This window comes from Narcine bancroftii, chromosome 3 (assembly GCF_036971445.1).
Source record: "Narcine bancroftii isolate sNarBan1 chromosome 3, sNarBan1.hap1, whole genome shotgun sequence".
NCBI classification, from domain to species: domain Eukaryota; kingdom Metazoa; phylum Chordata; class Chondrichthyes; order Torpediniformes; family Narcinidae; genus Narcine; species Narcine bancroftii.
In genome coordinates, this window is record NC_091471.1 from 1119475 (window position 1) to 1146280 (window position 26806).

The window sequence follows — 26806 nt, forward strand, 5'->3', positions numbered from 1 at the left end:
AGATTCAGATGAGGCAGAATTTGTCAGGTGTGCCTGGAAGGTTTCCAGAGTCAGGCTGTGGGCTGGACAATTGGATGAAAGACCGTACTAGATCTGCTTGTACAAGAAAATCTGTAGAACTGGGGTGAGAGCAATGCATAAACGTGTCAGAGAACCAATGCTTTGGGTCTGAATCAGATTCCCGACGAAGAAATCAGATTTCGCTCAGGCGCAAAATGTGGATTCTGCTGACCTGGTGAGTTTCATCAACTCTTATGTGAGTTGTACTGGATCGAGTATTTCTGAGAAGGCGACAATTCCCTGACGTTTAGCGCAGTTCTGGATAAAGTAGCAGACAAAATTAAAAGTATTGAATTGAGGGGGGCTAATTACAATGGTAATAGGCAGGAAAATGGGATTGTTAAACCAGAAAATCTGCAGAGGTAAAAGTAAAATGTAAAGGGAAGTAAAACCCGAAAATCTGGAGACACTGTGGTTGAAGTAAAAGCACAATGCTGGAGAAACTCAGCAGGTCAACAGTGACCTTTATATAGCAAATGTAAAAATGCCCCTTGTCCTCTCTTACCACCCCACTAGCCTCCGCATCCAACACGCTATCCTTTGGAATTTCCGATACTTACTACAGGATCCCACCACCAGACACATCTTTCCCTCTCCTCCCTTCTCTGCCTTCTGTAGGGACCACTCCCTTCGTGACTCCCTCGTGGACTCATCCCTCTCCATCAATTGTGTATCCCCCCACCACCTTCCCCTGTGAGCACAGGAAGTGACGCACTTGTGCCTACACCTCCTCCTTCACCACGATCTTGGGCCCCAAACAGGCCTTTCACATGAACCTTCATACACCTCACTTGTGTATCCACAGGACTGATCTACTGCATCCAGAGCTCTGTGGCCTTCTCTACATCGGAGAGACTGGGCGCAGACTGGGACATCACTTTGCTGAGCACCTTTGCTCCGTCTGCATGAGTGACAGAGAACCATTTCAGTTCTGTGCCCCACTCCCATTCTCACATGTGTCTATGGCCTCATGTACTATCCCACCAAGACCATCCGTAAAATGGAGGAACAATACCTGATTTAACATCTGGCCACTCTCCAGCCAGATGGCATCAACATCGACTTCTCCGGTTTCTGCTAGCCTGCTCTCCTCTCCCCCCCATCCCCTCCCCCTTCCAGCTCCCCTCCACCTTTCTAGACTCCTCCCCTTCCTTCTCACTTCACCCAGCCATCCCTCCTCCCCTTACTGGCTGCTGTCCCCTCCATCCCTTCTCCACCCATTACATCCTGCCTTTGCGACCATGCCTACCCTCCCCCCGCACCCTGTTGTTCGGACGCCTGCTGACAAGTTTCCACACCTTGAGGGGCTCAAGCCTGAAATGCCAGTTCTGTATTTTTACCTTTGCTAAATAATGGACACTGTTTTACCAGCTGAGTTTCTCCAGCATCGTGTTTTTCCCAAAATCTGGGGACCCTGGGGTTGAGTCCAATACACAAACATGCCGGAGAAACTCAGCAGGTCACACAACGCCCAGGGAAAGTAAAGGGGAACCACAGTTTTGGGCCAGGTCATTTTGTCAGAATAAGAAAAATCCAGGCAGCCAGCTGAGTAAAGAGGTGGGGAGAAGGGAGGAGGGGGTGAAGGGAAGGAGGATAGACCGACAGCTATGTGGTAATAGATGGACTGAGGTGGGAGGGAAGAAAAGAAACAATGCTGCGAAATGATTGGGGCGAGGGTAGTTCTTGGATGGAAGGAAGGGAAGGGATAGGGAAAGGAAGAGAGACGTGGGGGTGGGGTTTAACCAAAATTGGAGAAGTTGATGTCAACGTATCTACTACCCGTGGCCACTAAAAAACACAACAATTATAATGTAGAATACTCGTGTAGTAGTCGAGTTTGGAGACCAATCTTTTGGGTCAATTTTGGAGGGTGAACTTTCACATGGATATTACTTTTGACCATGGTATGTACGTGCGTCGTTCAAGAGGCCAAGCGCTCAGATGGCCGGACCGTGTGGTAAGTCTGCGTTCGGGGCATTGGCAGCTTGGATGGGGGGGTGCTGGGGTGAGGATCTGCGGTCGGGGCGTTGGGAGCTTGGATGGGAGGGAGGCTGGGGCCAAAAATAGAGGAGGGGTTGACTTTTACATGGGATCAACTATACAACGAGTATATATGGAACCTACACCTTCTCGCTCGCTCCCATTCAAGGCCGCAAACAGGTCCCTCTGAGAGAAGCAAGTCTTCGCTTGTGAATGTGTAAGCATCATTTACAGTATCCAGTGCTCGAGAAGTGGCCTCTTCTGAATTTAAGGGAAGGGAGGTTTTGCTGCCACTGTGCAGGGTTCACCTGGAGAACTGTGTGCAGTTCTGGTCTCCTATATACAGTTCTGGAGGCGGTTCAGAGGAAGTTCACCAGGTTGATACCAGACATGAAGGGATTAGCCTAGGAGGAGAGATCGAGTTACCTGGGACTATTCTAGCTGAATTTCAGAAGAATGAGAAGGGATTTTATAAAAGCATATAAAATTATGAAAGGGATAGATACGATTGAGGCAAGGATAGTTGTTGCCACTGGTACATGAGACCAGAACTAAGGGACATAGGGTCAAAGTTGAGGGAGTAAATTTAGGACGGAGATGGACTGCCTCTCCCAGAGGTGGTGAATCTGTGGAATTCTCTGCCCAAAGCAGCAGTAGAACATGTCATTGTAGGGAAATTAGGGGTTGCGTGGAAAAGGTGGGGGTGGGGGGTGGAGCTGAACCCATGGCCAGATCAGTCATTATCTTAAGGTGGGGGGAGGGGGGGTGGAGCTGAGCCCACGGCTAGATCAATCATGATCTTGCAGGGGGGGGGGTGGAGCTGAGCCCATGGCCAGATCAGTCTTTATCTTAAGATGGGGAGGTGGAGCTGAGGCCATGGCCAGATCAGTCATTATCTTAAGGTGGGAAGGTGGAGTTGAGCCCACGGCCAGAATAGTCATTATCTTAAGGTGGGGGCGGGGGGGGGGCGGAGCTGAACCCATGGCCAGATCAATCATTAACTTATTGCTGGTGGAGCAGGATTGAAGGGCCAGATGGTCGACTACTCATTTCCCCATCTATCTCCCACATGCCGGTCACTCCTGTACCCATAAACAGCCTGTCCCAATCAAGCTTTGCAAAGTTTCTGTATCCAACCATTATGCAGAGGAGATTTACCAGGATTTTGCCTGGATTGGGAAACACGTCCCTTTGGGGCAAGATTAGCAGAGCTGGGACTTTTCTCTTTGGAGAGTAGAAGGATGAGAAGAGACTCGATAGAGGTCGACAAGATTCTGAGAGGTATAGATAGGGTGGACGGCCTGTGCCTGTTTGCCAGGGCAGGATCAGCAAACTCCAGAGGACTCTGTAGAATGAAGGGAGGGAAGTTTCGTGCAGATGTCAAGGGTAAGTGTTTTTTTTTTACACAGATAGTTGTGGGAGCCTGGAATGCCTTGCCAGGGATCGTGGTGGAGGCTGGAACATTGGGGGGATTTAAGAGACTCTTAGACAGGCACATGGATGGAAGAAAATAGAGGGTTATGGAGTAGGGAGGGTTTAGCACATTTTTTTAAAGGAATATATGGGTCAGCACAACATGGAGGGTCGAAGGGCCTGTACTTTGTGGTGGTGTTTTCTCTGATGAAAGATTGTCATGTAATGTTTCGCAAATAAATATACATGATGACGTTGTAGTTAAATGTAGTGAACTCAACAGATGAACTGGAAATAACACCTTAAAAGACCCATAGTTACCCAAAGAGGCTAGACCCTGCAGTCCACATCCTGCACCCCCAACTCCCAACGCTCGCAAGTACGGCCAACAGCGCCCGATCATCTGCAGGCTACGGTTGTTGAATCGAGTCGGCTGGTGGCTGAAGGGAAAGAGATTGAGAGAATAGAACAACATGGATCAGAATCACCACAGGTGACAGGGATGTGAGGCCTCTCAGCCCATCATGTTCATGCAAACTTGGATTGGAAAATTCTTGGGCCATTCCAACAGGTTAAAGGTCTGCAAGTGAAAGCCAAGAACCAAGAGAGAATAACAGTTACAGGGAAATTGCTGGAATCTATAAGGAATAACCTAACAGGATTGAGTTGTACCAATGCAAATTCGACAGAACAGAGGACATATCACAGCACAACACAGGCCCTTCAGCAAAGACAATGCGCTGACTTATATAAATCTAATCTAAGATCGATCTACCCCTTTCCAGCCTCTTATAGCCTTAGGCCTGCCAAAGAGCCTTTTAAATGTCCCTCTGCTACCAGACTGCACCATTACTCCTCACAATACATTCCAAGCTCTCACTTTTCTCTGAAAAAAAAACTTACCTCTAATGTTTCCCCTAAATTTTACTCCTTTCACCTGAAACAGATGTCCTCTGGACCTTGCTATTGCCATCTTACATCTCCCTGCTCCCCCTCCCCCAACTCTCACGGAATGACCGTGCTCAGCCACCCTTGCTTCATGTGACACATTCTCCAATCCACACAACATCCTGGTAAATTTCCCCTGCATCCTCTCCAAAGCATTAACATCTGTCCGGTAATGAGGAGTCCAGAACTGTAGGCAATACTCCATGTGGTCTAACCAGAGTTTTAAAGAGCTGAACACTTGTAACTGCTTTTACACTTTGTCAAATGAAAGCCAACATACCAAATGCCTTCTTAACCACCCTAACAACCTGCACAGCAACCTTGTGGGATCTACGGACCTGGCCACCAAGGTCCCTCGGTACCTCCACACTGTTAAGAATCTTGCCCTTAACCATGTTCTCTGTCTTCAAGTACAATCTTCCAACATGCATCACCTTACACTGATCTGGATTGAACTCCATCCGCCACTTCTCTGGCCAACTCTGCATCCCGTCTATATCCTCTTGTAACCTTCAGTTCCACCCACAACTCCTCCAACCTTCGTTCCATCCACAAACTTACTGACCCATCCTTCCGCCTCTTCATCCAGGTCATTTATAAATATCACAAAGAGCAGGGGTCCCAGAACAGATCCCTGCGGTCCCTCCACTAGTCACCGATCTCCAGGCAGAATACTTACCTTCCACTACTACTTTCTGCTTTCTACACGCAAGCCAATTTTTTATTCACACAGCCAAGGTTCCACTGATCCCGAGTCTCATGACTTTCTGAACGAGTTTCTTAGGGAAGACCTTGACAAATGTCTTACTAAAATCCATATAGACCTCATCTACTGCCTGACTCTCATCAATTTATTTTGCTACCTCCTCAAAAAAACCAGATAGGTTCAGTATTCTGAGGCTACTTGGGGGCTTAAAGTATATTTAAAACCTGTCAACTGAGACGTTTGTGCCCAAGATGGTGGCTTCTCTGATCGGCAGCAGGCACGAGAGGTTACAGACTCCAGGGAAGTAGAGGACTGGCCATCTAAGAAGGAGGAGCAGAGGAGATGACCCACGGGACCAGAGAGGGGTTCTGCAGCTGGCAGGTTGTTGGTGACTTGAGGTGAGGAACCCACACAGGCTATGGGCTACTGGAAGCTGCAGACTGCTGGAACCTGGCTCAAAAATGGCTGAAGGGGGTACCAGGTATCGGAACCGGGATGTGAGAAAGGTTCCTAATCTTATCGGAGGCTTGGATCTGGAGCTCAGATTGCCAATGGTTTGTACTGGACTCTGCGTGGCTACAGGGGTTGCAGACACTCGGCGACTCTGGGGGACTCCTTTTACTTCACTTTCTCTGACTGTAAGAGGGACTTCAGGCAATTTCTGCTGATGGTGAATCTGGCTGCCCTTACAGCAGGCAAAAGCAATTTCGTGTAATATGACACTGCTTTAAATTAAATGACCACAAATTGAATCTTGAATCTATTCCCAGTTGTGAAAGTTCCCTTCCAATTTCTGACATCCATCCACACCAACTCCGTAGACACTCCCTTTCTACAGCTCTGATACTATCCCTGTAAAAACACAATGTTGGAGAAACACTGTTTGTTTGACCTGCTGAGTTCTCCAGCACTTTGTATTTTTACTTCAATCACGTTGTCTGCAGACTTTTGTTTTACTCCTGATACTATCCCTGATCTGTAATGCTACTCCACAACACCCGCCTCCCACATCACCGCCCTTTTCTCCCTCCCATCCTATTCCTTTGAAAACCCCTAAACCCCAGTTCCTGTATCAGCTGATCCTGCCCTTCCTCCAGCCAAGTCTCTGTAAAGGCCACAACATCGTGGTTCCACGTACTGATCCAAGCTCTGTTCACCCCCTTTATTCCTTATTGAAACAGACACATTTCAACCCCTCTGACTGTCTCTCTCTATGTTTTGTCCCCTGCCTGTCCTTCCTCACCAACTCAGAACACATATAATCATGCTTTTGTCCTTCTACCCTAATCTCTGCCCTCACTTTCTGATTCCCACCCCCACCCCCCTGCCAAACGAGTTTAAACTCTCCCCATCAGCTCCAGTAAACATGACCGCCAGGATATTGGTTCCCCTCCAGTTCCGGTGCAGCCCGTCCATTTTGTACAGGTCAGAGCTTCCCCAGACGAGTTCCCAATGATCCACAAATCTGAACCCCTGCTCCCTGCAACAACTCTTCAGCCACACGGTCATCTGCCACAACTTCCTGTTCCTACCCTCTCTGGTGCGTGGCACAGGCAGCGATCCCGAGATCACCACCCTTAATGTCCTGCTTTTTAACTTCTTCCCTAACTCCCTATATTCCCTCTTCAGGACCTCATCCCTACTCCTATCTACATCATTGGTCCCCACGTGGACCACGACATCCGGCCGCTCGCCCTCCCCCTCCAGAATGCAATGAACTCGATCAGAGACATCCCTGACCCTGGCACCTGGGAGGCAACATCCCATCCGGGAGCCTCAATCTCGTCCACAACCTCGTACTGACTTGTCTAACTAGAGAGTCCCCAATCACCACTTCTCTCCTCTTCTCCCCACTTCCCTTCTGAGCCGGGGGGCGGGGATCAGCCTCAGGGTCAGAGATGTGCCCACATTGTCTTGTCCCTGATAGGTCATCCCATCCAACAATATCCAAAACAGTGCATATATTCTCGAGGGGAACAGCCACAGGGGGGGCTCTGCACTGTCTGCCTCTTCCCCTTCCCTCTCCCAGTAACCTGCCTCCTGACTTGGGGGTGACTGTCTCCCTGAAGCTCCTCTCTAGCTTTTTAATCTATTTTTAAATTTATTTTTGGCACCGCTCTCAGATCTCATAATCTAAGTGGTCATTGGGGACAAGATTAACGCCTCATCCTGAGCTGGGAGGGGAGGGGAAGGCTGGGGAGGGGGAGAGAGGAGAGGGCAGAAGGGAGCAGGCAAGAGAGGGATGCCAGACTCAGTCCTCCAGCGTTCCAAGACCCCTCCACACATGACTGATCATCACTGAGCAGCAACCCGAACCAGGGACCCCTCTCTGCCCTGAATACCTGTCCCCAATCCAGGGACCCCTCTCTGCCCTGAACACCCGTCCCTCTAACAGGGACCCCTTTCTACCCTGAGAACCCTTCCCCATACCAGGGACCCCTCTCTGCTCCAAGCCCTGTCCCTGTTACAGGGACCCTTCTGTGCCCCAAAACCCACCACCATACCACGGACCCTTCTCTGCACTGAACACCCGTCCCCATACCAGGGACCCCTCTCTGCCCCGAGCACCCATCCCCGTAACAGATATCCCTCTCTGCCCCGAGACTTTGCTTCTTTCAATGCTTGCAAGTCCTATCTGTAAGAATCCTTTCCAATAGTATGTCCACCACTGACATCACGCTCACTGATCTATAGTTCCCAAGATTCTGCCTATGACCTTTCTTGAATAAGGGAACTACATTGATATTCTCCAAACAGCTGGTACCATTCCTGTGACCAGGAAAGGGGCAAAGATCATTGCCATCAGCTCAGCAAACACTCCCCTTGTTTCCCTTGGGAACCTTGAATATATTTTATGTGGGCTTGGGGATTTATCTAGCCTGATGATAAGCAGAAGCTCCAACATTTACCACTTTCTTAACCATGACATTTTCCAGAACGTTAGCCTAATCGATACTGACTTCACATTTGTCAATGACCTTCTCCCTCGTGAACGATGAAGCAGTCTTCACTGATGACCTCCTCTACCTCTTCCGCCTCAAGGCAGATGTTCCTCCACTATCCATGAGCAGTTCTACCCTCTGTTCTTCACATATGTATAGAACACCTTGGGATTTTACTTAATCCAACTTGCCAAGGCCTTCACACCTCTGTCTAGCTCTCCTGACTTCCCGACTACCTTATCCACCTCTTGAGTCAATCATTCAGTCAGATTTCAGATTTATTGTCAGACTACATGCATGACATCACACAGAACCCTGAGATTCCTTTTCCTATGGGCCACGCAGCTTAACCACTTAGTGCAAAAATAAACTGACTCAAAGTACATATGTAAACAAATAAACAAACTGTGCAACAGAGAGAGAGAAAATAAAACAATAAAGTGCATAAGTCAAAGTCTTTAAACGAGTCCCTGCGTGAGTTTGTCATTGACGGGTCTGATGGTGGAGGGGCAGCAGCTGTTCCTGAACCTGCTGGTGGGAGTCCTTTGGCCCCGACACCTCTTTCCTGATGGCAGCAGCGAGAACAGAGCGTGTGCTGGGTGGGGTGGGTCTTTGATGACTGCTGCTTCTCTCCGATGCCAGCAATCCCTGAGATGGTGAGGAGGGTTTTGCCTGTGATGTCCTGGGCTGTGTCCACTTCCTTTTGGAGGGCCTTACACTCAGGGGTGTCCCCATACCAGATCGTCATGCAACCGCTCAGCACACCTTCCACCACACATCTGTAGAAATTTGCCAGGGTTCCTGGTGTCATACCAAACCTCTGCAAACTCCTGCTTTCTTCTCGATGCCATTGGTGTGTTGGGTCCAGGGAAGATCATCCGAGATAGTGACTCCCAAGAACTTAAATTTGTTCACCCTCTCCTCCTCTGATCCCCCAAAGATCACTGGATTTCATTTCCTGAAGTCAACAACTCCTTAGTTTTGGTGACACGAGTGCGAGGTTGTTGTTGGTGCACCATTCAGCCAAGTTTTCAATCTCCCTCTTGTAAACTGACTCATCCCTGTCCTTTATACAACCCACTACCGTGGTATCATCGGTAAATTTGCAGATGGTGTTATTGTTGAACCGAACCACCCAGTCATAGGTGTAAAGTGAGTAGAGCAGGGGGCTAAGGCCACAGCCCTGTGGTGCTCCAATAGTGATGGAGATCGTGGAGATGTTCTTCCCAACCGTCATTGATTGTAGTCTGGACGTGAGAAAATCTAGGATCCAATGACACAGTGGGGTGTTAATCCCCAGGTCTTGGATTTTGCCGATCAGTTTTGAGGGGATGATGGTGTTCAATACTGAACTGTAGTTGATAAAGAGCACCCTGATGTAATACATCTTTACTGTCCAGGTGCTCCAGGGCTTTGTATAGAGCCAGTGAGATGGCATCCATCGTAGACCTGTTGCTACGATAGGAAAACTGGAATGTATCCACATCGCTGCTCAGACAGGAGCTTATTTGCTTCAACACCAGCCTCTCAAAACACTTCTTTACTGTTAAAATTTTTTATTTTTTACACAATAAACCATATTGACCAAAATACATAGACATTTTTCACTTGAATATATAGTGTCATTTTCTCCCCTTTTTCCCCCCTCCCTTCCCTCCCTCCCTCTCCCCCCTTCCCATTTATTCAAAGTTCAATCTATAAGATACATTGAATCCTTTAAACAATGTTGTCACTTAATAAAATAAACAAGAAATTTTTATCTTTTACTTTTATATAGTGAGTCAGTTCATTTCGTTGTCTTCTCCTTCTGTCATTTTAGGTGGTAGAGGTTCATGGTAGGATTTCTCTATTGTATTTATAACCATATAACCATATAACCACTTACAGCACAGAACAGGCCAGTTCGGCCCTACTAGTCCATGCCGTAGCAAATCCCCACCCTCCTAGTCCCACTGACCAGCACCCGGTCCATACCCCTCCAGTCCTCTCCTCTCCATGTAACTATCCAGTCTTTCCTTAAATGTAACCAATGATCCCGCCTCGACCACATCTGCCGGAAGCTCATTCCACATCCCCACCACCCTCTGCGTAAAGAAATTTCCCCTCATGTTCCCCTTATAATTTTCCCCCTTCAACCTTAAACCATGTCCTCTAGTTTGAATCTCCCCCTTTCTTAATTGAAAAAGCCTATCCACATTTACTCTGTCTGTCCCTTTTAAAATCTTAAACACCTCTTTCAAGTCCCCTCTCAATCTTCGACGCTCCAGAGAAAAAAGCCCCAGTCTGCACAACCTTTCCCTGTAACTCAGACCCTGAAATCCTGTCAACATTCTCGTGAACCTTCTCTGCACTCTCTCTATTTTGTTTATATCTTTCCTATAATTTGGTGACCAAAACTGTACACAGTACTCCAAATTTGGCCTCACCAATGCCTTGTACAATTTCATCATAACCTCCCTACTCTTGAATTCAATACTCCGATTTATGAAGGCCAACATTCCAAATGCCTTCTTCACCACACCATCTACCTGAGTATCAGCCTTGAGGTTAATATTTACCATAACTCCTAAATCCCTTTGTTGCTCTGCACTCCTCAATTGTCTACCATTCAATGTATATGACCTATTTAAATTTGCCTTTCCAAAATGCAGCACCTCACATTTATCTGTATTAAATTCCATCAGCCATTTCTCAGCCCACACCTCCAGCCTTCCTAAATCACCTTTTAATCTACGGTAATCTACCTCACTGTCCACAACACCACCAATCTTTGTGTCATCTGCAAACTTGCTTATCCAATTTTCTACCCCTACATCCAGATCGTTAATATATATAACAAACAATAGTGGACCCAGGACCGAACCCTGAGGAACTCCACTAGTCACCGGCCTCCAATTGGACAAACAATTTTCTACCACTACTCTCTGACACCTTCCATCCAACCACTGCTGAATCAATTTCACTACCTCCTTATTTATACCTAATGCTTCCACCTTTTTTCCTAACCTCCTGTGGGGAACTTTGTCAAAAGCTTTACTAAAGTCCAAATAGACGACATCCACAGCTTTCCCTTCATCAAATTTTTTTGTAACCCCCTCGAAGAACTCAATCAGGTTTGTCAAGCATGATCTACCCCTGACAAAACCATGCTGATTACTCCCTATCAATCCTTGTACCTCCAAAAATTTGTAAATAGCATCCCTCAGAACACTTTCCATTAACTTGCCCACCACAGACGTCAGACTTACAGGCTTATAATTCCCAGGTTTGCATTTGGACCCTTTCTTAAACAGAGGAACTACATGCGCCACCCTCCAATCCTTTGGTACCACCCCCGTGGCCAGTGACATCCTAAATATCTCTGTTAATGGCCCCAGTAACTGTCCACTAGCCTCCCTGAGTGTCCTAGGGAATATTTTGTCCGGTCCGGGAGATTTATCCACTTTTATCTTTTTTAACACAGCCATCACTACCTCCTCGGTTATCCTTATATGCTTCATGACCTCCCCACTATTTTTCTTTACTTCAACTGGTTCAACATTTTTTTCCCTAGTGAATACCGAGGCAAAGAAATCATTCAAAATTTCCCCCATTTCCTCAGACTTCTCACTCAGCCTACCCTCGCTATCTACAAGGGGTCCAATTTTATCTCTCACTAATCTTTTACTTTTAATGTACTTATAGAAACCCTTTGGATTTATTTCTACTCTGTCAGCCAAAGCCTCTTCATGCCTTTTTTTGGCCTTTCTAATTTCTTTCTTAAGATTCCTTCTACACTCCTTGTAGTCCTCCTTCAACTTCTCAGCTCCCTGCTCTTTATACCTCTTGTACACCTCCCTTTTTCTCCTAACCAAATTTCCAATATTCCTCGAAAACGAAGCCTCCCTATGACTTCCAGCCTTTCCTTTGATCCAGACTGGGACATAACTACTCTGTACCCTCAAAATTTCCTTTTTGAATATCCTCCATTTTTCATTAACATCCTTACCTGAAAATATCCTGTCCCACTCAATACTCCCCAAATCCCTTCTTATTCCTACGAAATTTGCTCTTTTCCAATTCAGAACCTCAACTTTTGGCCTCTCCTTGCTCTTCCTTAAAACTACCCCAAAACTAACAGAATTATGGTCACTAGACCCAATTGGTTCTCCAACATTAATGTCCGCTACTTGATCTAGCTCGTTCCCTGACAGGAGATCCAGTATTACACCATCCCAAGTCGGTTCTTCTACTAACTGATTTAGAAAACAATCCTGAACACATTTAACGAACTCCAGCCCATCCAGCCCTCTAACTGTATGGGTATTCCAATCAATGTGTGGGAAGTTAAAATCTCCCATGACCACTTCCCTATGATTTTTACACATATACGTTATCTCCCTACAAATTTGTTCCTCTAAATTCCCTTGGCCCATTTGGTGGCCTGTAATACACCCCTATTAGCACCCTCTTGCCTCCTCCACCCCTCCATTCCACCCAAACAGCCTCACTGGTCGATCCCTCCATACCATCCTGCCACCTCACGGCAGTAATGTCCTCCCTAACAAGCAGAGCAACTCCTCCTCCTTTTTTACCCCCTGATCTATCACATCTAAAACAATGTATCCCGGAACATTAAGTTGCCAGTCCTGCCCCTCCTGTAGCCAGGTCTCAATAATTGCCACAATATCGTGACCCCAAGTATCTATCCATGCTCTCAGCTCATCTACATTGTTCACTATGCTTCTTGCATTAAAATATATGCATCTCAGAGAATGACCCTCACATATATTCTCTTTTTTACCTTCTACCCTAATCTCCATCCTACCTTTGTTATCTTTTTTATTCCTAGCTAGGTGGCCATACTCCCTGGACACTGCTCTCACCCTCTGTTCCCCACCCCCCTGCCAAACTAGTTTAAACCTACCCCCACAGCTCTAGCAAATCTACTTGCCAGCACATTGGTCCCCCTCCAGTTCAAGTGGAGTCCGACCCTCTTGTATTTCATGTACGGTTCCCATATTTGTTCGCATATTGTGATGTTATTTCTTAAATTATATGTTATTTTTTCTAATGGAATACATTTATTCATTTCTATATACCATTGTTATATTCTCAAGTTGTCTTCTAATTTCCAGGTTGACATAATACATTTTTTTGCTACAGCTAGGGCTATCCTAACAAATCTTTTATGTGCACCATCCAAATCGAGTCCAAATTCTTTGTTTCTTATGTTACTTAGGAGGAAGATCTCTGGGTTTTTTTGGTATATTGCTTTTTGTGATTTTATTTAATATCTGGTTTCGATCTTCCCAAAATTTTACCACTTTCTCACATGTCCAAATTGCATGAATTGTTGTTCCCGTTTCCTTTTTACAGTGAAAACATCTGTCAGATACTGTTGGGTCCCATTTATTTAACTTTTGGGGTGTGATGTGTCACAGGAATATGGCCTGTGTAACCAATTATATTGTATCATGCGTAACCTCGTGTTTATTGTATTTCTCATGGTTCCGGAGCATAGCTTTTCCCATGTTTCATTCTTTATTTTTATGTTTAGATCTTGTTCCCATTTTTGTTTAGGTTTACAGTTTGTTTCCTTGTTCTCCTTTTCTTGCAGTTTGATGTACATGTTTGTTATAAATTTTTTATCATTGTGTCTGTAATCACATATTCAAAATTGCTTCCTTCCTTCTGGTAACCTCAGACTGTTTCCCAATTTGTCTTTCAAGTAGGTTTTCAGTTGGCCTTCTCCTATGCAGGTTTCTTACCCAGGCTGGAGGGGCCTGCCTCCCCTCCTAGGTCGGTCCATACTGCCCGGACCGGGGCCGAGGCAGCCGCAGCTCACCCTGTGCCTGGATTGGGGCCGCCGCCTCCCACTCTCTGCCCGGATCGGGGCCTTCGCCAGCCCCACTCGACCGAGGCCGGGGCCGCCGTCTCCCCCTTGCTCCTGCCCGGATCGGGGCCGCCGCCGTCTACCCTTCGCCCGGACCGGGGCCGGGGCCGCTGCTGCTCTCCCTGTGCCCGGACTGGGGCCGCCGCCTTCCACTCCCTGTCCGGACCGGGGCCTCCGCCTGCCTCACTCGACCGAGGCCGGGGCCGCCGTCTCCCCCTTGCTCCTGCCCGTATCGGGGCCGCCGCCGTTTACCCTTCGCCCGGACCGGGGCCGGGGCCGCTGCTGCTCTCCCTGTGCCTGGATGGGGGCCGCCGCCTCCAACTCTCTGCCCGTATCGGGGCCTCCGCCTGCCTCACTCGACCGAGGCCGGGGCCGCCGTCTCCCCCTTGCTCCTGCCCGTATCGGGGCCGCCGCCGTCTACCCTTCGCCCGGACCGGGGCCGGGGCCGCTGCTGCTCTCCCTGTGCCCGGACTGGGGCCGCCGCCTCCCACTCTGCAATCCACTGAAGAGGTACTGGGCTTCTCCTCCAGGAAAAACAAGGACTGGTTTGACGAAAACAGCCAGGAAATCCAGGAGCTGCTGGCAAAGAAGCGAGCTGCCCACCAGGCTCACCTTACAAAGCCGTCCTGTCCAGAGAAGAAACAAGCCTTCCGTCGCGCATGCAGCCATCTTCAGCGCAAACTCCGGGAGATCCAAAATGAGTGGTGGACTAGCCTCGCCAAACGAACACAGCTCAGCGCGGACATTGGCGACTTCAGGGGTTTCTACGAGGCTCTAAAGGCTGTGTACGGCCCCTCACCCCAAGTCCAAAGCCCGCTGCGCAGCTCAGACGGCAAAGTCCTCCTCAGCGACAAGATCTCCATCCTCAACCGATGGTCAGAACACTTCCAATCTCTTTTCAGTGCCAACCGCTCAGTCCAAGATTCCGCCCTGCTCCAGCTCCCTCAACAGCCCCTATGGCTAGAGCTGGATGAGGTTCCCACCCTGGATGAGACATATAAGGCAATCGAACAACCGAAAAGTGGCAAAGCAGCAGGTATGGATGGAATCCCCCCAGAAGTCTGGAAGGCTGGCGGCAAAACTCTGCATGCCAAACTGCATGAGTTTTTCAGGCTTTGTTGGGACCAAGGTAAACTGCCTCAGGATCTTCGTGATGCCACCATCATCACCCTGTACAAAAACAAAGGCGAGAAATCAGACTGCTCAAACTACAGGGGAATCACGTTGCTCTCCATTGCAGGCAAAATCTTCGCTAGGATTCTACTAAATAGAATAATACCTAGTGTCGCCGAGAATATTCTCCCAGAATCACAGTGCGGCTTTCGCGCAAACAGAGGAACCACTGACATGGTCTTTGCCCTCAGACAGCTCCAAGAAAAGTGCAGAGAACAAAACAAAGGACTCTACATCACCTTTGTTGACCTCACCAAAGCCTTCGACACCGTGAGCAGGAAAGGGCTTTGGCAAATACTAGAGCGCATCGGATGTCCCCCAAAGTTCCTCAACATGATTATCCAACTGCACGAAAACCAACAAGGTCGGGTCAGATACAGCAATGAGCTCTCTGAACCCTTCTCCATTAACAATGGCGTGAAGCAAGGCTGTGTTCTCGCACCAACCCTCTTTTCAATCTTCTTCAGCATGATGCTGAACCAAGCCATGAAAGACCCCAACAATGAAGACGCTGTTTACATCCGGTACCGCACGGATGGCAGTCTCTTCAATCTGAGGCGCCTGCAAGCTCACACCAAGACACAAGAGAAACTTGTCCGTGAACTACTCTTTGCAGATGATGCCGCTTTAGTTGCCCATTCAGAGCCAGCTCTTCAGCGCTTGACGTCCTGCTTTGCGGAAACTGCCAAAATGTTTGGCCTGGAAGTCAGCCTGAAGAAAACTGAGGTCCTCCATCAGCCAGCTCCCCACCATGACTACCAGCCCCCCCACATCTCCATCGGGCACACAAAACTCAAAACGGTCAACCAGTTTACCTATCTCGGCTGCACCATTTCATCAGATGCAAGGATCGACAATGAGATAGACAACAGACTCGCCAAGGCAAATAGCGCCTTTGGAAGACTACACAAAAGAGTCTGGAAAAACAACCAACTGAAAAACCTCACAAAGATAAGCGTATACAGAGCCGTTGTCATACCCACACTCCTGTTTGGCTCCGAATCATGGGTCCTCTACCGGCACCACCTACGGCTCCTAGAACGCTTCCACCAGCGTTGTCTCCGCTCCATCCTCAACATCCATTGGAGCGCTTTCATCCCTAACGTCGAAGTACTCGAGATGGCAGAGGTCGACAGCATTGAGTCCACGCTGCTGAAGATCCAGCTGCGCTGGATGGATCACGTCTCCAGAATGGAGGACCATCGCCTTCCCAAGATCATGTTATATGGCGAGCTCTCCACTGGCCACCGTGACAGAGGTGCACCAAAGAAAAGGTACAAGGACTGCCTAAAGAAATCTCTTGGTGCCTGCCACATTGACCACCGCCAGTGGGCTGATAACGCCTCAAACCGTGCATCTTGGTGCCTCACAGTTTGGCAGGCAGCAACCTCCTTTGAAGAAGACCGCAGAGCCCACCTCACTGACAAAAGGCAAAGGAGGAAAAACCCAACACCCAACCCCAACCAACCAATTTTCCCCTGCAACCGCTGCAACCGTGTCTGCCTGTCCCGCATCGGACTTGTCAGCCACAAACGAGCCTGCAGCTGACGTGGACTTTTTACCCCCTCCATAAATCTTCATCCGCGAAGCCAAGCCAAAGAAAAGAAAAGGTTTTCAGTTGGTGGTATGCAAACCTTGTATCATGAGTTATACCATATTTGTCCTTTATTTGTTCAAAAGATAATAATTTATTTCCCAAAAAACAATTTTCTATTCTTTTGATCCCTTTTCTCTCCCATTCTCTGAAGGAAAGGTTATTTATTGTGAAAGGGATTAGTTGATTTTGTGTCAATATTAATTTTGGTAGTTGATAATTTATTTTATTCCTTTCTACGTGAATCTTCTTCCAAATGTTGAGCAGATGGTGTAATACTGGTGAATTCCTACGTTGCACTAATTTTTCATCCCACTTATAGAGTATATGCTCAGGTATCTTCTCCCCTATTTTATCTAGCTCTAATCTGGTCCAATCTGGTTTTTCCCTTGTTTGATAAAAATCTGATAGGTATCTTAATTGTGCTGCTCTATAATAATTCTTAAAGTTTGGTAGTTGTAAGCTTCCTTGTTTGTACACTTCTTTACTGTTGATGTAAGTGCTAATGGCCGATAGTCGTTCAGGCAAAAGGTACGAAGGCTAAAGGTATGAAGGCTTTCATTCGTCAGGGGAGTGAGTTCAAGAGTCGAGAGGAAACGTTGCAGTTCTGAAAAATGCTAGTTAGATACACTTGGAATATTATGTTCAGCTCCGGTTGCCTCATTACAGGTAGGATGTGGAAGATTCAGAGGAGGTGCAGAGATTTACCAGGATGTTACCTGGATTGGAGGTGTGTCCCGAGGCAAGGTTTGTAGAGTGTAGAAGGATGAGAGGTGACTTAATAGAGGTCTACAAGACCTGTTGCTACAAAAGGTGAACTGGAATGGATCCACGTCACCACTCAGACAGGAGCTGATATGTTTCATCATGCCTTTCCAAATTCCTCACTGTTGATGCAAGTTATTGCACTTTTCTTGGTCATCATATTCTTTTTGGGCCCCGGTATGATTGATAACTGTTTGAAACAGGTGGGTACCATGCCCTGCCAGAGTGAGATGTTGAAGATATCTATGAATATGGCAGCAAGTTGGTCAGCACAGAGTTTTAACACTCAGGTGGCTTCTCAATCCAGACCGGATGTTTTCCTCAGATTCACTGTCCTGAAGTCAGCCCACACGTCATCCTCAGATATGGACAGGGGCAGCGGGGGGTGCGCAGCAGTGCTTCTTACTTGGTTTTTTTGGAAAACTTTATATATAATTTTAAAATACATATATATAAATAACAAACAAACAAGACAAACTAAAATAAACAAAACCACCCTCCCCCCACAACAGACCCTTCAAGGGGAGCAAAAAAAACCATATATCAGTTAATTACATACATACCCTGTGTGATGTGTCAAACTTACAATCAAAAAAATTCTATTTCCAAACCCATACATTTCAAATAAGGTGACCACATCTGAACAAAAAAAAATTATTATGCAGATTATATGTTATTTTCTCCATATAAATACAAGATCTCAACTATAGCCACCAGGCTATATTTAATTCCAATGATCTTTCCTTGGAATCGCAATACATTTCCATACTAATGGTAAACGAACAAACCTCATCTGAAACTTGTCCAACCCTATACCAGTTAAAAATGCAGCATAATCCAACAGAAAAATTAATGGGTCCAATGGTAACTTAATCTTGAATAAATCTTCCAAAAAGACTTTAATTTTTTTACAGAATGGTTGAACCTTATCACAAGACCAAACTGCATGTACAAATGTTCCAGTATGAAGTCCACACCTAAAGCATAAATCTGAGCTATTAAAACCATATCTTTTTTAACTTCTCGTGAGTCAAGTATAGCTGATGTAAAAAATTATAGTTAACTAAACTATATCTTACATTAAGTAATTTAGTCACACTATCTTGACCATAATTTCCCATTCTGCCTGGGATAGATCAAAAGATAAATCTGCTTCCCATTTAATTCTGGATTTTCTTAAATCTGGTTTATTCATCTTATCTTGTAGCAGGGCATGCATATTGGAAATAAATTCCTTTTTTTAATGTGTCTAAAATCAAAAGCTCAAACTTAGTTAATTTAGGTAGTATCATTTCTTTCCAAAATTATCACCTAAGCTCTCACTTGATAATATGCAAATAAAGAATTAGATGGTATCCCAAATTTTTCCCTAACTCTAGTAAAAGAAAGAAACTGTCCATCTTCAAAACAATAATCGATCACCTTTACACCTTTCGAGTTCCAAATCTTTAAATATGGATTATTCATCGAAAAAGGAATAACTTTATTTCAATATAATGGAGTTTGGGCCATAATCTTACCCCCAGACCTATAATGGAATTTCTTTTAGTCCAATTCGCTAATAAATGTTTTAAAACCAGGATATTATATCTCTGGAACAAACACCAATTCCACTTAAATATAAATTGATGGACCTGTAACTCAGAAATACAAAGCCAATTCAACTTTAGCCCAACCAGGAGGTTGAATGACATCTAACATCCTATTAAAAAATCTTAATTGTGCAGCCTCATAATAATTCTGAAAATGAGGCAATTGAAGTCTATCTAAAGCATATTTCCAAGTCAATTCCTGCAATGCTACCCTAGTTAATTTACCCTTCCACAAAAATCTTCTCAATTCCTGAAAAAATACTCTTGGAAGTGGACATGGGATTGATTGAAAAAGATATTCATCTTCATACAAATCACCCAACCTATTAATGTTAAAGGAAGGTATTTCCACTTATTCAAGTCCACTTTAATCTTTTTTAATAATGGTATATAATTTAATTTATATAAAGATTGATAATTTACATCAACAATCACCCCTAAATACTTAATTTTATGGGACCATCGCAACTTTGTAATCTGTTTACACTCAGTATAATCATCATCTGAAACTGGTAATATTTCACTTTTATCCCAATTTACTTTATACCCAGACAAGACTCCATATTGCTCCAAACACATTTGCAAATGTTTCAAAGATTGTTCCGGATGTGTTAAATATTAACACATTGTTTGCAAACAGATTAATCTTTTATTCATCTTCTGCAATTTTTATTCCTTTAATATTATCATTTTGTCTAATTGCTTGAGCTTACGGCTCTATGATCAATGCAAATAGGGCTGGTGACAATGGACAACCTTGATGCGTTGATCTCGATAATTTAAATGACGAAGAAGTTTGACCATTCATCACCACCCTGGCATCTGGATTTTTATATATTGCCTTGACCTAACCAATAAAAAGTGGCCCAAAATTAATTTTTTCCAGTACTTTAAATAAAAAAATGCCATTCCACAAGATCAAATGCTTTTTCCACATCAAGTGCGACAATCATTGGTAGGCTGGGCTGATGTCTCGACACATTGATCAACGTAATAAGTCTAAGAATATTATCCGAAGTATACCTACTCTTAATGAAACCTGCTTGATCGACATGTACCAATTGTGGTAAATATTTCTGTTTGCTAATAATTCAGCTACTATTTTATAATCTACATTTAATAAAGAAATTGGTCGATATGAAGCTACTTTCAAAGGATCTCTATGTTTCTTTGGAATTACTGTAATTATCATTCTTGAAAAAGAATCTGGTAATGATTACTTTTCCATTGCCTGTTTAAGCAGGTCCATAAATACGGGGGATAAAACCATAAAATTCCTCATAAAACTCTGCAGGAAACCCATAATCTCCAGGAGATTTCCCATTTGTCATAGTCTGTATAGGCTCCTTAATTTCAAAATCTGTAAATGGAGACACCAGTTCCTTCACATCTTCCTCTCTTAAAATTGGCAAATCTAAAGCAGATAAAAAAGACTCAATAAAACCCTTGTCCTGAACCCCTTCAGAAGTATACAACTTGTGATAAAATAAATAAATTGATAATTAATTTCCTGGGGTTTATAGTTAACCGTAGAATTCTTTTTTGCAGCATTAATTGTCCTCGAAGCCTGTTCGGCCTTCAACTGCAAGCCAACACCTTATGGGCTCTATCTCCTAATTCATGATAACGTTGTTTAGCTCTCTGTATTAATTGTTCATATTGATACGTTTGCAATGTATTATAGCAAAGTTTCAATTTAGTTTTTTCTTCAGTCGAATTCTTTTGAAAATCTTTTTCCAAAACTACTATTTCCTTCTCCAAAATCAAACTCTCCACCAAAAATTGTTTTTTAACTCTTGCCAAATAACTAATAATTTGACCTCGCAAATATGCTTTCAAAGCATCCCATAAAACAAAATTACTCTGTACCAAATTAATATTTATCTGTAAAAAGGAAGCAACGTGTTCCTTAATATAGCTAATGAATGCAGTTGTTTCAATAATATTGCATTAAATCTCCATCGATAAGTCGCCTCCATAACTTCAGAATCAACACAAGATATAAATAACATAGAATGATTGGACACAATTCTACTCTTATATTCAGCCTGAATAATCCGAGCCTGAAGATGTGTTGATACTAAAAACAAATCAATTCAAGAAAAGGAGTCATGTCATGGAGAGTAAAAAGAAAAATCTTTTTCTGTTGGGTTTAACCTTCTCCAAATTTCAACCAAATTCAAATCTTTCATTTGTACAGCCAGCTTAGATTTCTTTACATTTTTTGGATATCAATTAAAAACTCCTCTAATTAAAATATTTTCATTAGCCTGATTCAAAGTCAAAAAGGTTTCAGCTATAAATCGTTCATCGTCCATATTAGGTGTGTAAACATTCAACAATGTCCACGATTCTGCAAAAAAATTTTACAATTCACCATCAAAACTCTGCCGGCTGTTTCAGAAAATGATTCCAATTCAAACAATCTCTTCTTATGCACTAAAATTTCCACTTCTCGTGTCTTAGAATTAAAAGAAGCAACAACATGTCCAACCCAATCCCTTTTCAATTTCATATGTTCTTCATATGTGCTTCCTGTAAAAAAAGCAATATCAACCTTCATCTTTTTAATACACGCTTACGCTTAATCGGATTATTAATACCTTGAACATTAAAAGTTGCAAAATTCAAATTAGCCAGACAATACTCCATATTGCTCCAAACACATTTGCAAATGTTTCAAAGATTGTTCTGGATGTGTTAAATATTAACACAATTCACACAGCTAATACAAATATAAAAAGAGAGCTCCCTTTGCATAAATAAAAAAACCCTTTCTAAAACTACACAAAAAAACCCTCAAAAAAAAAACTCGACCTAAAACTCCAACAAATGTAGTAAGTTCCCAATTAACTGGGTGTGGACAATGTGACTAGTGGCAGATGACTTTCGGAAGTATCAGATTCAACCAGCTGAGCTTCTTAGAAATTAATTGTCCTGTTCAAATTCATCCTACTAACTCTAGTCCAGACAAGGATTGTTCCGGGTCCTCGATATCAAGCAGACTTTGCGTCATTTCCCCCTTCATCCTGTTCCCATTCCCATTCCTCTTGTCAGATACTCTCCTCTTTGGTGATTGTGGTTGATCGGATCAAATACGCACATTTGGCAAAGATTTTGCAAAAATTAATCCATTGTGACCGCTCTCAAAGAATTGAGGTTGATAATTCCCAGAGGAAACTTTCAACACGGCCGGATACTGAAAGGTAAACTTATACCCTTTTCTCTCCACAATACCTCTTTAGCTGAATTAAATTCCTTCTGTCTCTTAATTATCTCTTGGCTCAAATCTGCATAAAATAATTCCCCATAGCCATTAGTGGAGCCTGACTTTGACGAGCTTTTTGAACAGCCATCTGCAAAATCATCTCCCTGTCCTGATATCTCAAACATCGAATTAGGACAGGCCGGGTCGGCTGTCCTGGGTAAGGTTTCTTCCTTAATGCCCTATGTGCTCTATCCAATTCCAAGCCGTCCGGGAAAAATTCAGCACCCAGAGTATTTGGAATCCACTTCTTAAAAAACTTAACCGGATCCGAGCCTAGTCCCACTATCTTCACTTTATTACGCCGACTTTGATTTTCCAAAGAATCAATCTTCTTCAACAATTCTCTCTTCTGAATTTCCCAACTCTGGAAAGAATCTTCCACTTTTTCTCTATTTTGTTCCACTTGTTCTCTACATTCAAGAAATGCCTCTTCAATTTTCTTAAAATTATCTTGCACTGTATCAACCTCCTTCAAACATTTATTAATATCAGCCTTCACAGTGGACATATCCTTTTATACAGATGACACTTCCTCACAGATATTGTTCATTCTAGCCTTCATGTCCATAAATCCCTGATTCATCTGTGAAGTCATCTGAAAAGACATGTTCTCCATCTGTTTAGCAATACCTTCTAAATCAGTAAAAAAAAACTTCAATTCCTGATTCTTCCACTCCCTGAGACATTTCAGTTGAAGTACCTCTCTGGGAACCTCCTTCCTTAACTGTGGCTGCTGCAGTTAAAAGTTTCTTTTTCCTGTGTCCCCAGCAGAGCAGGACTTTCCTCCCCCTCTTCACCTACAGTCCGACTGCAGGTCTGGACCCCTGCCAACATCGAGCCGACTTCCTCGGCATGATGCCAGTTGGGTCTACCCACAATTCAAACCCGCTCCAGCAGGTTGCGCACGCGCGTGTTTCCATGCATACCCAAAAGCCCCAACGGCCACAGAGGCGTGTCTTCCGAGCACCACTGTGGATGGCTGAGCCGCCGGCTATGCTATCGGGCTTGCGCTGGCTTGCGGAGGAGGTTACAAGTCGCTACTCGGCTGCCTTGTCCACGCGCCCAGCAACACAGGCACGGGTTTCCGGCTCAGCCGAGCGACCAACATATCCGGTGCCATCTCGTGGCTGCAAGACGGGAACCGGCGTAATACTCAGCCTGCCAGGTGTACATTGTGGCTTGGGAGCAGATTCAATCGACTCTGTGGCTTCTTTCTGGTGAGTAGGCCTCAATTCTTTGACACTTTTAAAAGGCAGTTTCTTTTGTAATTGAGTTTAGCCTCCTTCACATTTATAGCCATTGTCTATCTCCTGTCTTCAAATATCTTCAGAAACTTTTTCCAGATTTTCCAAACATCCTATTTCGGGCATTAAATAATTCAGCTGGGGAGAGGTGGTTTTCCACGTCTTCTCCCTACGCCATCTCGCCACGTCCCCCCCCCCTTATTGTTCTTATGGTTCCTTCAACCTTCTTAACCCTCCCTCTCCTCATCTCCCTGGGATAGACCTACCCAGAATCCTATGCAAGTATTCCCTGAACAACCTCCATATTTTTGCTGAGCACTCCCCGGAGAACATCTGTTCCCAATTAACGGTCCCAAGTCCAATTACCCAGCTCCTTTTACCCAGCTGTTAAAAGACAGGAATTAACTGCTTCACCTACCTGTATAAACGGAACAAAGGTGGGATGGGGGGGGGGGGGGGGGGAAAGAGGGTCAATTTTGTCCCATGCCTGATACTACCCTGGTCAGAAGTATCGGAGCTGGTGCATTTCACAATGGCTTCTGTCTAAAAGGGTTACCGGGCTTGCTGGGTCCAGGACAGTCAAAGGCCATGATGCATTGATGTCAGGAATCCTTGGACACACCTGACAAATTCTGCTCTCACATACATAACCTTCTTTTTTCTTTCATCCATGTGCCTGCCAAAAAGGCTTTTAAATGACCTCCAGCACCTCCCTTGGCAACGCATTCCAGGCACCCACTACACTCTTGTAAAAATTCCTACCCCTGACATCTCACCCAAACTCTTTTATTCAACGTACAGATGTTCTCTGGTATTTACAGCTGTCACCTTGGGAAAAATGCACTATCTGTCCACCCTATCTACCCCCTTCATAATCTTGTAGACCTCCATTAAGTTACTTCTCATCCTTTTTGCTCCAAAGTAAAAAGCCCTAGTGTTGTTAACCTTGCCTCATTAGACATATTGCCAATCCAGGCAACATCCTGGCAAATTCCTGCACCCTCTCCATAGCGTCCACATCCTTCCTATAATGAGGTGACAGAACTGAACACGTGTGATTTAACCAGAGTTTTATAAACCTGCAACATTAGCTCACGGCTCCTGAACTCAGTCCCCTAACTAATGAACACCAGCATACAATTCCACTGCATTAAGTCTGAAAAGTAAATGAGCTCTGACCTGTTGGTACCTGAATCTTTGTTCAGCCCTCTTTGCCAAAGCCTCGGGGCTTATTCCTCAAACACTCCGGAAATGTCAGTCCCAAAACAGCCCCTCCAAAACATATTGGGATTCACAGTTAAAAGAGTGAAAAGAAGGGGAAAGTGATGAACTTACCATGGATATAATGGTGCAACTTGCAAGGAAATTATGTCTCGACAGCCAGCTCCCAAAGCCCAAATCACTTCATGGCCAACTGGATCTGTTGAGCTCCTGAAAATGTAATCATTTCTTAATGCTGTGGAGATGTCAAAAGAGTACAATTTAACATGAAGCTATTAAAAGAATAGTCTCTAAATGTCCCTGTGTGGTATCTACCCTTCTGTCAACCGTTTAATGAGAATAGTGTGCGAAGATGTACAAATATAATGTGGAAAAGCACAAAATCTCCATGTGCTGGAATCTTCTGCAGATAAGAATCGCTGGAGGGTCGACGCGACCCAATTCTTGAAACGTTGACGGGCTCTCGCTTTCATTCTTCGCCGACGACAAATATTAGAGGATGACAATTTCCAATGATTCTCCAGCTTCGTTTTCACCCTTCAACACCGTTACTGGTTCAAATGGCAGATATTTCATGGTGACTGCTTCATTAGGTCAAAAGGTTGCTATGCCCCAAATGTAGACAGGCTGAATTTTTTAATAAATTGTTTTCTTCATTACTGAATTTAAGCTGATCACGGGAGGATCTGAACTGCTCTTAACCCTTTGGTCGATAGGCCTTCAACCAACCCAATGCATCCTAACAGGGCTGCGATGTGCATTGATTCCTTTTTAATGGAATAAGATTCGGTTGCTACCTGGAGATTTTTACATCCTCTGGACAGAGACTTTTCACGTTTATTGTAAATAATCAAGGCACTCGTTTGTGTGTGCGATGCAATCACGTCGTCAGATCTTGCTCCCAACATTATATTCACAGTGGAGATTGAATGCTACATTGTTGCAGGATCTAAAGGTTGTAAATTTTATTAAAGAATAAATCTCACAACGTTTCAAATTAAATGTTCCAGAGAGAATGTCAAGTTTGATTATTTGGGACCCGGTGAAATCATTTCTCAGAGACAAGTAACTTCATACTCAGTAGGTTTGAGAAAGAAAACCAAAGCACAACCTGCGTTGATAACTACCACAACCATTTAATGGATTTATAGTTTTTTCCATTTGTATCTTTTTAAATTTTGTTACACACTCCATATATGGACAAAAATTTTAAATATTAAAAAAAAGAAATAGATAATGTTTATTCAGGGACTCCTACTGAGGATCTTTACAAAGAAAGACTAGAACTCCAAATGCAGCAGGACCTAACCCTTTGCGTTATCCAAAACTAATAAAGATTTTAACCCAGTTCTTAAGCAAACAATAAGGATTTGGTTCCAGTTTCATAAATTTTTGGGGTTTAATAATTTTGTTTTATCTCGTAAAATTCATCTTAATTTCTTTTTTTAAAGCATTATTGTTTGATCAGGCATTTTCACCATGGAAAAATAAAGGAGTAATAAATAGCCTTTTCAGACCTATTTGCAGGAGAAAGCTTATTGTCCTTCAATCAGTTAGCAGACAAGTATGATTTGAACAAGGCGCGATTTTTTTTCAGGTATTTGCAAATTAGGGACATTCTGCGTACTTAACTTCCAAACTCTCCTTCTGCTTCCCCATTTAATGTTGCAGACCACCTTTTTTAGGTGTATCCACTTCAAAATAAATTGCTTCCAGATGATCAATGCAATGATATTTTTCGACTACTAAATATTTCATCAATCTGTGCCAGTCATTCCTTGATTCAGCTAAGGTGAGACATCAGGCACATGTCTAAAGATAAGTTGGCCTGTATTTTTCTCAATGTGAACCCTACTTGTGATAAAGCCACTATAATATGTTCTAGCCATGTTTAAAACGAGACAATTTCTGGAAAGGTGTCTTTAAAACCCTAACAAAAGTTCTAGGAATAGAATTAAACCAAATCTATTAACAGCTATTTTGGAATAATTCCAGCAGAGACTAGGCGTTTGCCTGTCTCTGCAC

General features: G+C 44.2%; 1 protein-coding gene across 3 annotated transcripts in view; it reads right to left on the reverse strand.

Annotated features, from left to right (window-relative positions):
- fbxo41 (F-box protein 41) overlaps positions 1-26806 on the reverse strand; it is a 218086-nt gene that overhangs the window by 22214 nt on the left and 169066 nt on the right. For 2 of the 3 annotated variants that reach the window (XM_069923315.1, XM_069923316.1), the window contains 2 exons: positions 24896-24991; positions 3775-3893 (listed from right to left, as the gene is read on the reverse strand). In XM_069923315.1, coding sequence (XP_069779416.1) covers positions 3775-3893; positions 24896-24991 — 215 coding nt within the window. Of the gene's footprint in view, positions 1-3774; positions 3894-18400; positions 20463-24895; positions 24992-26806 lie in introns of those variants that run through there. The other variant, XM_069923317.1, reaches the window with a different exon arrangement.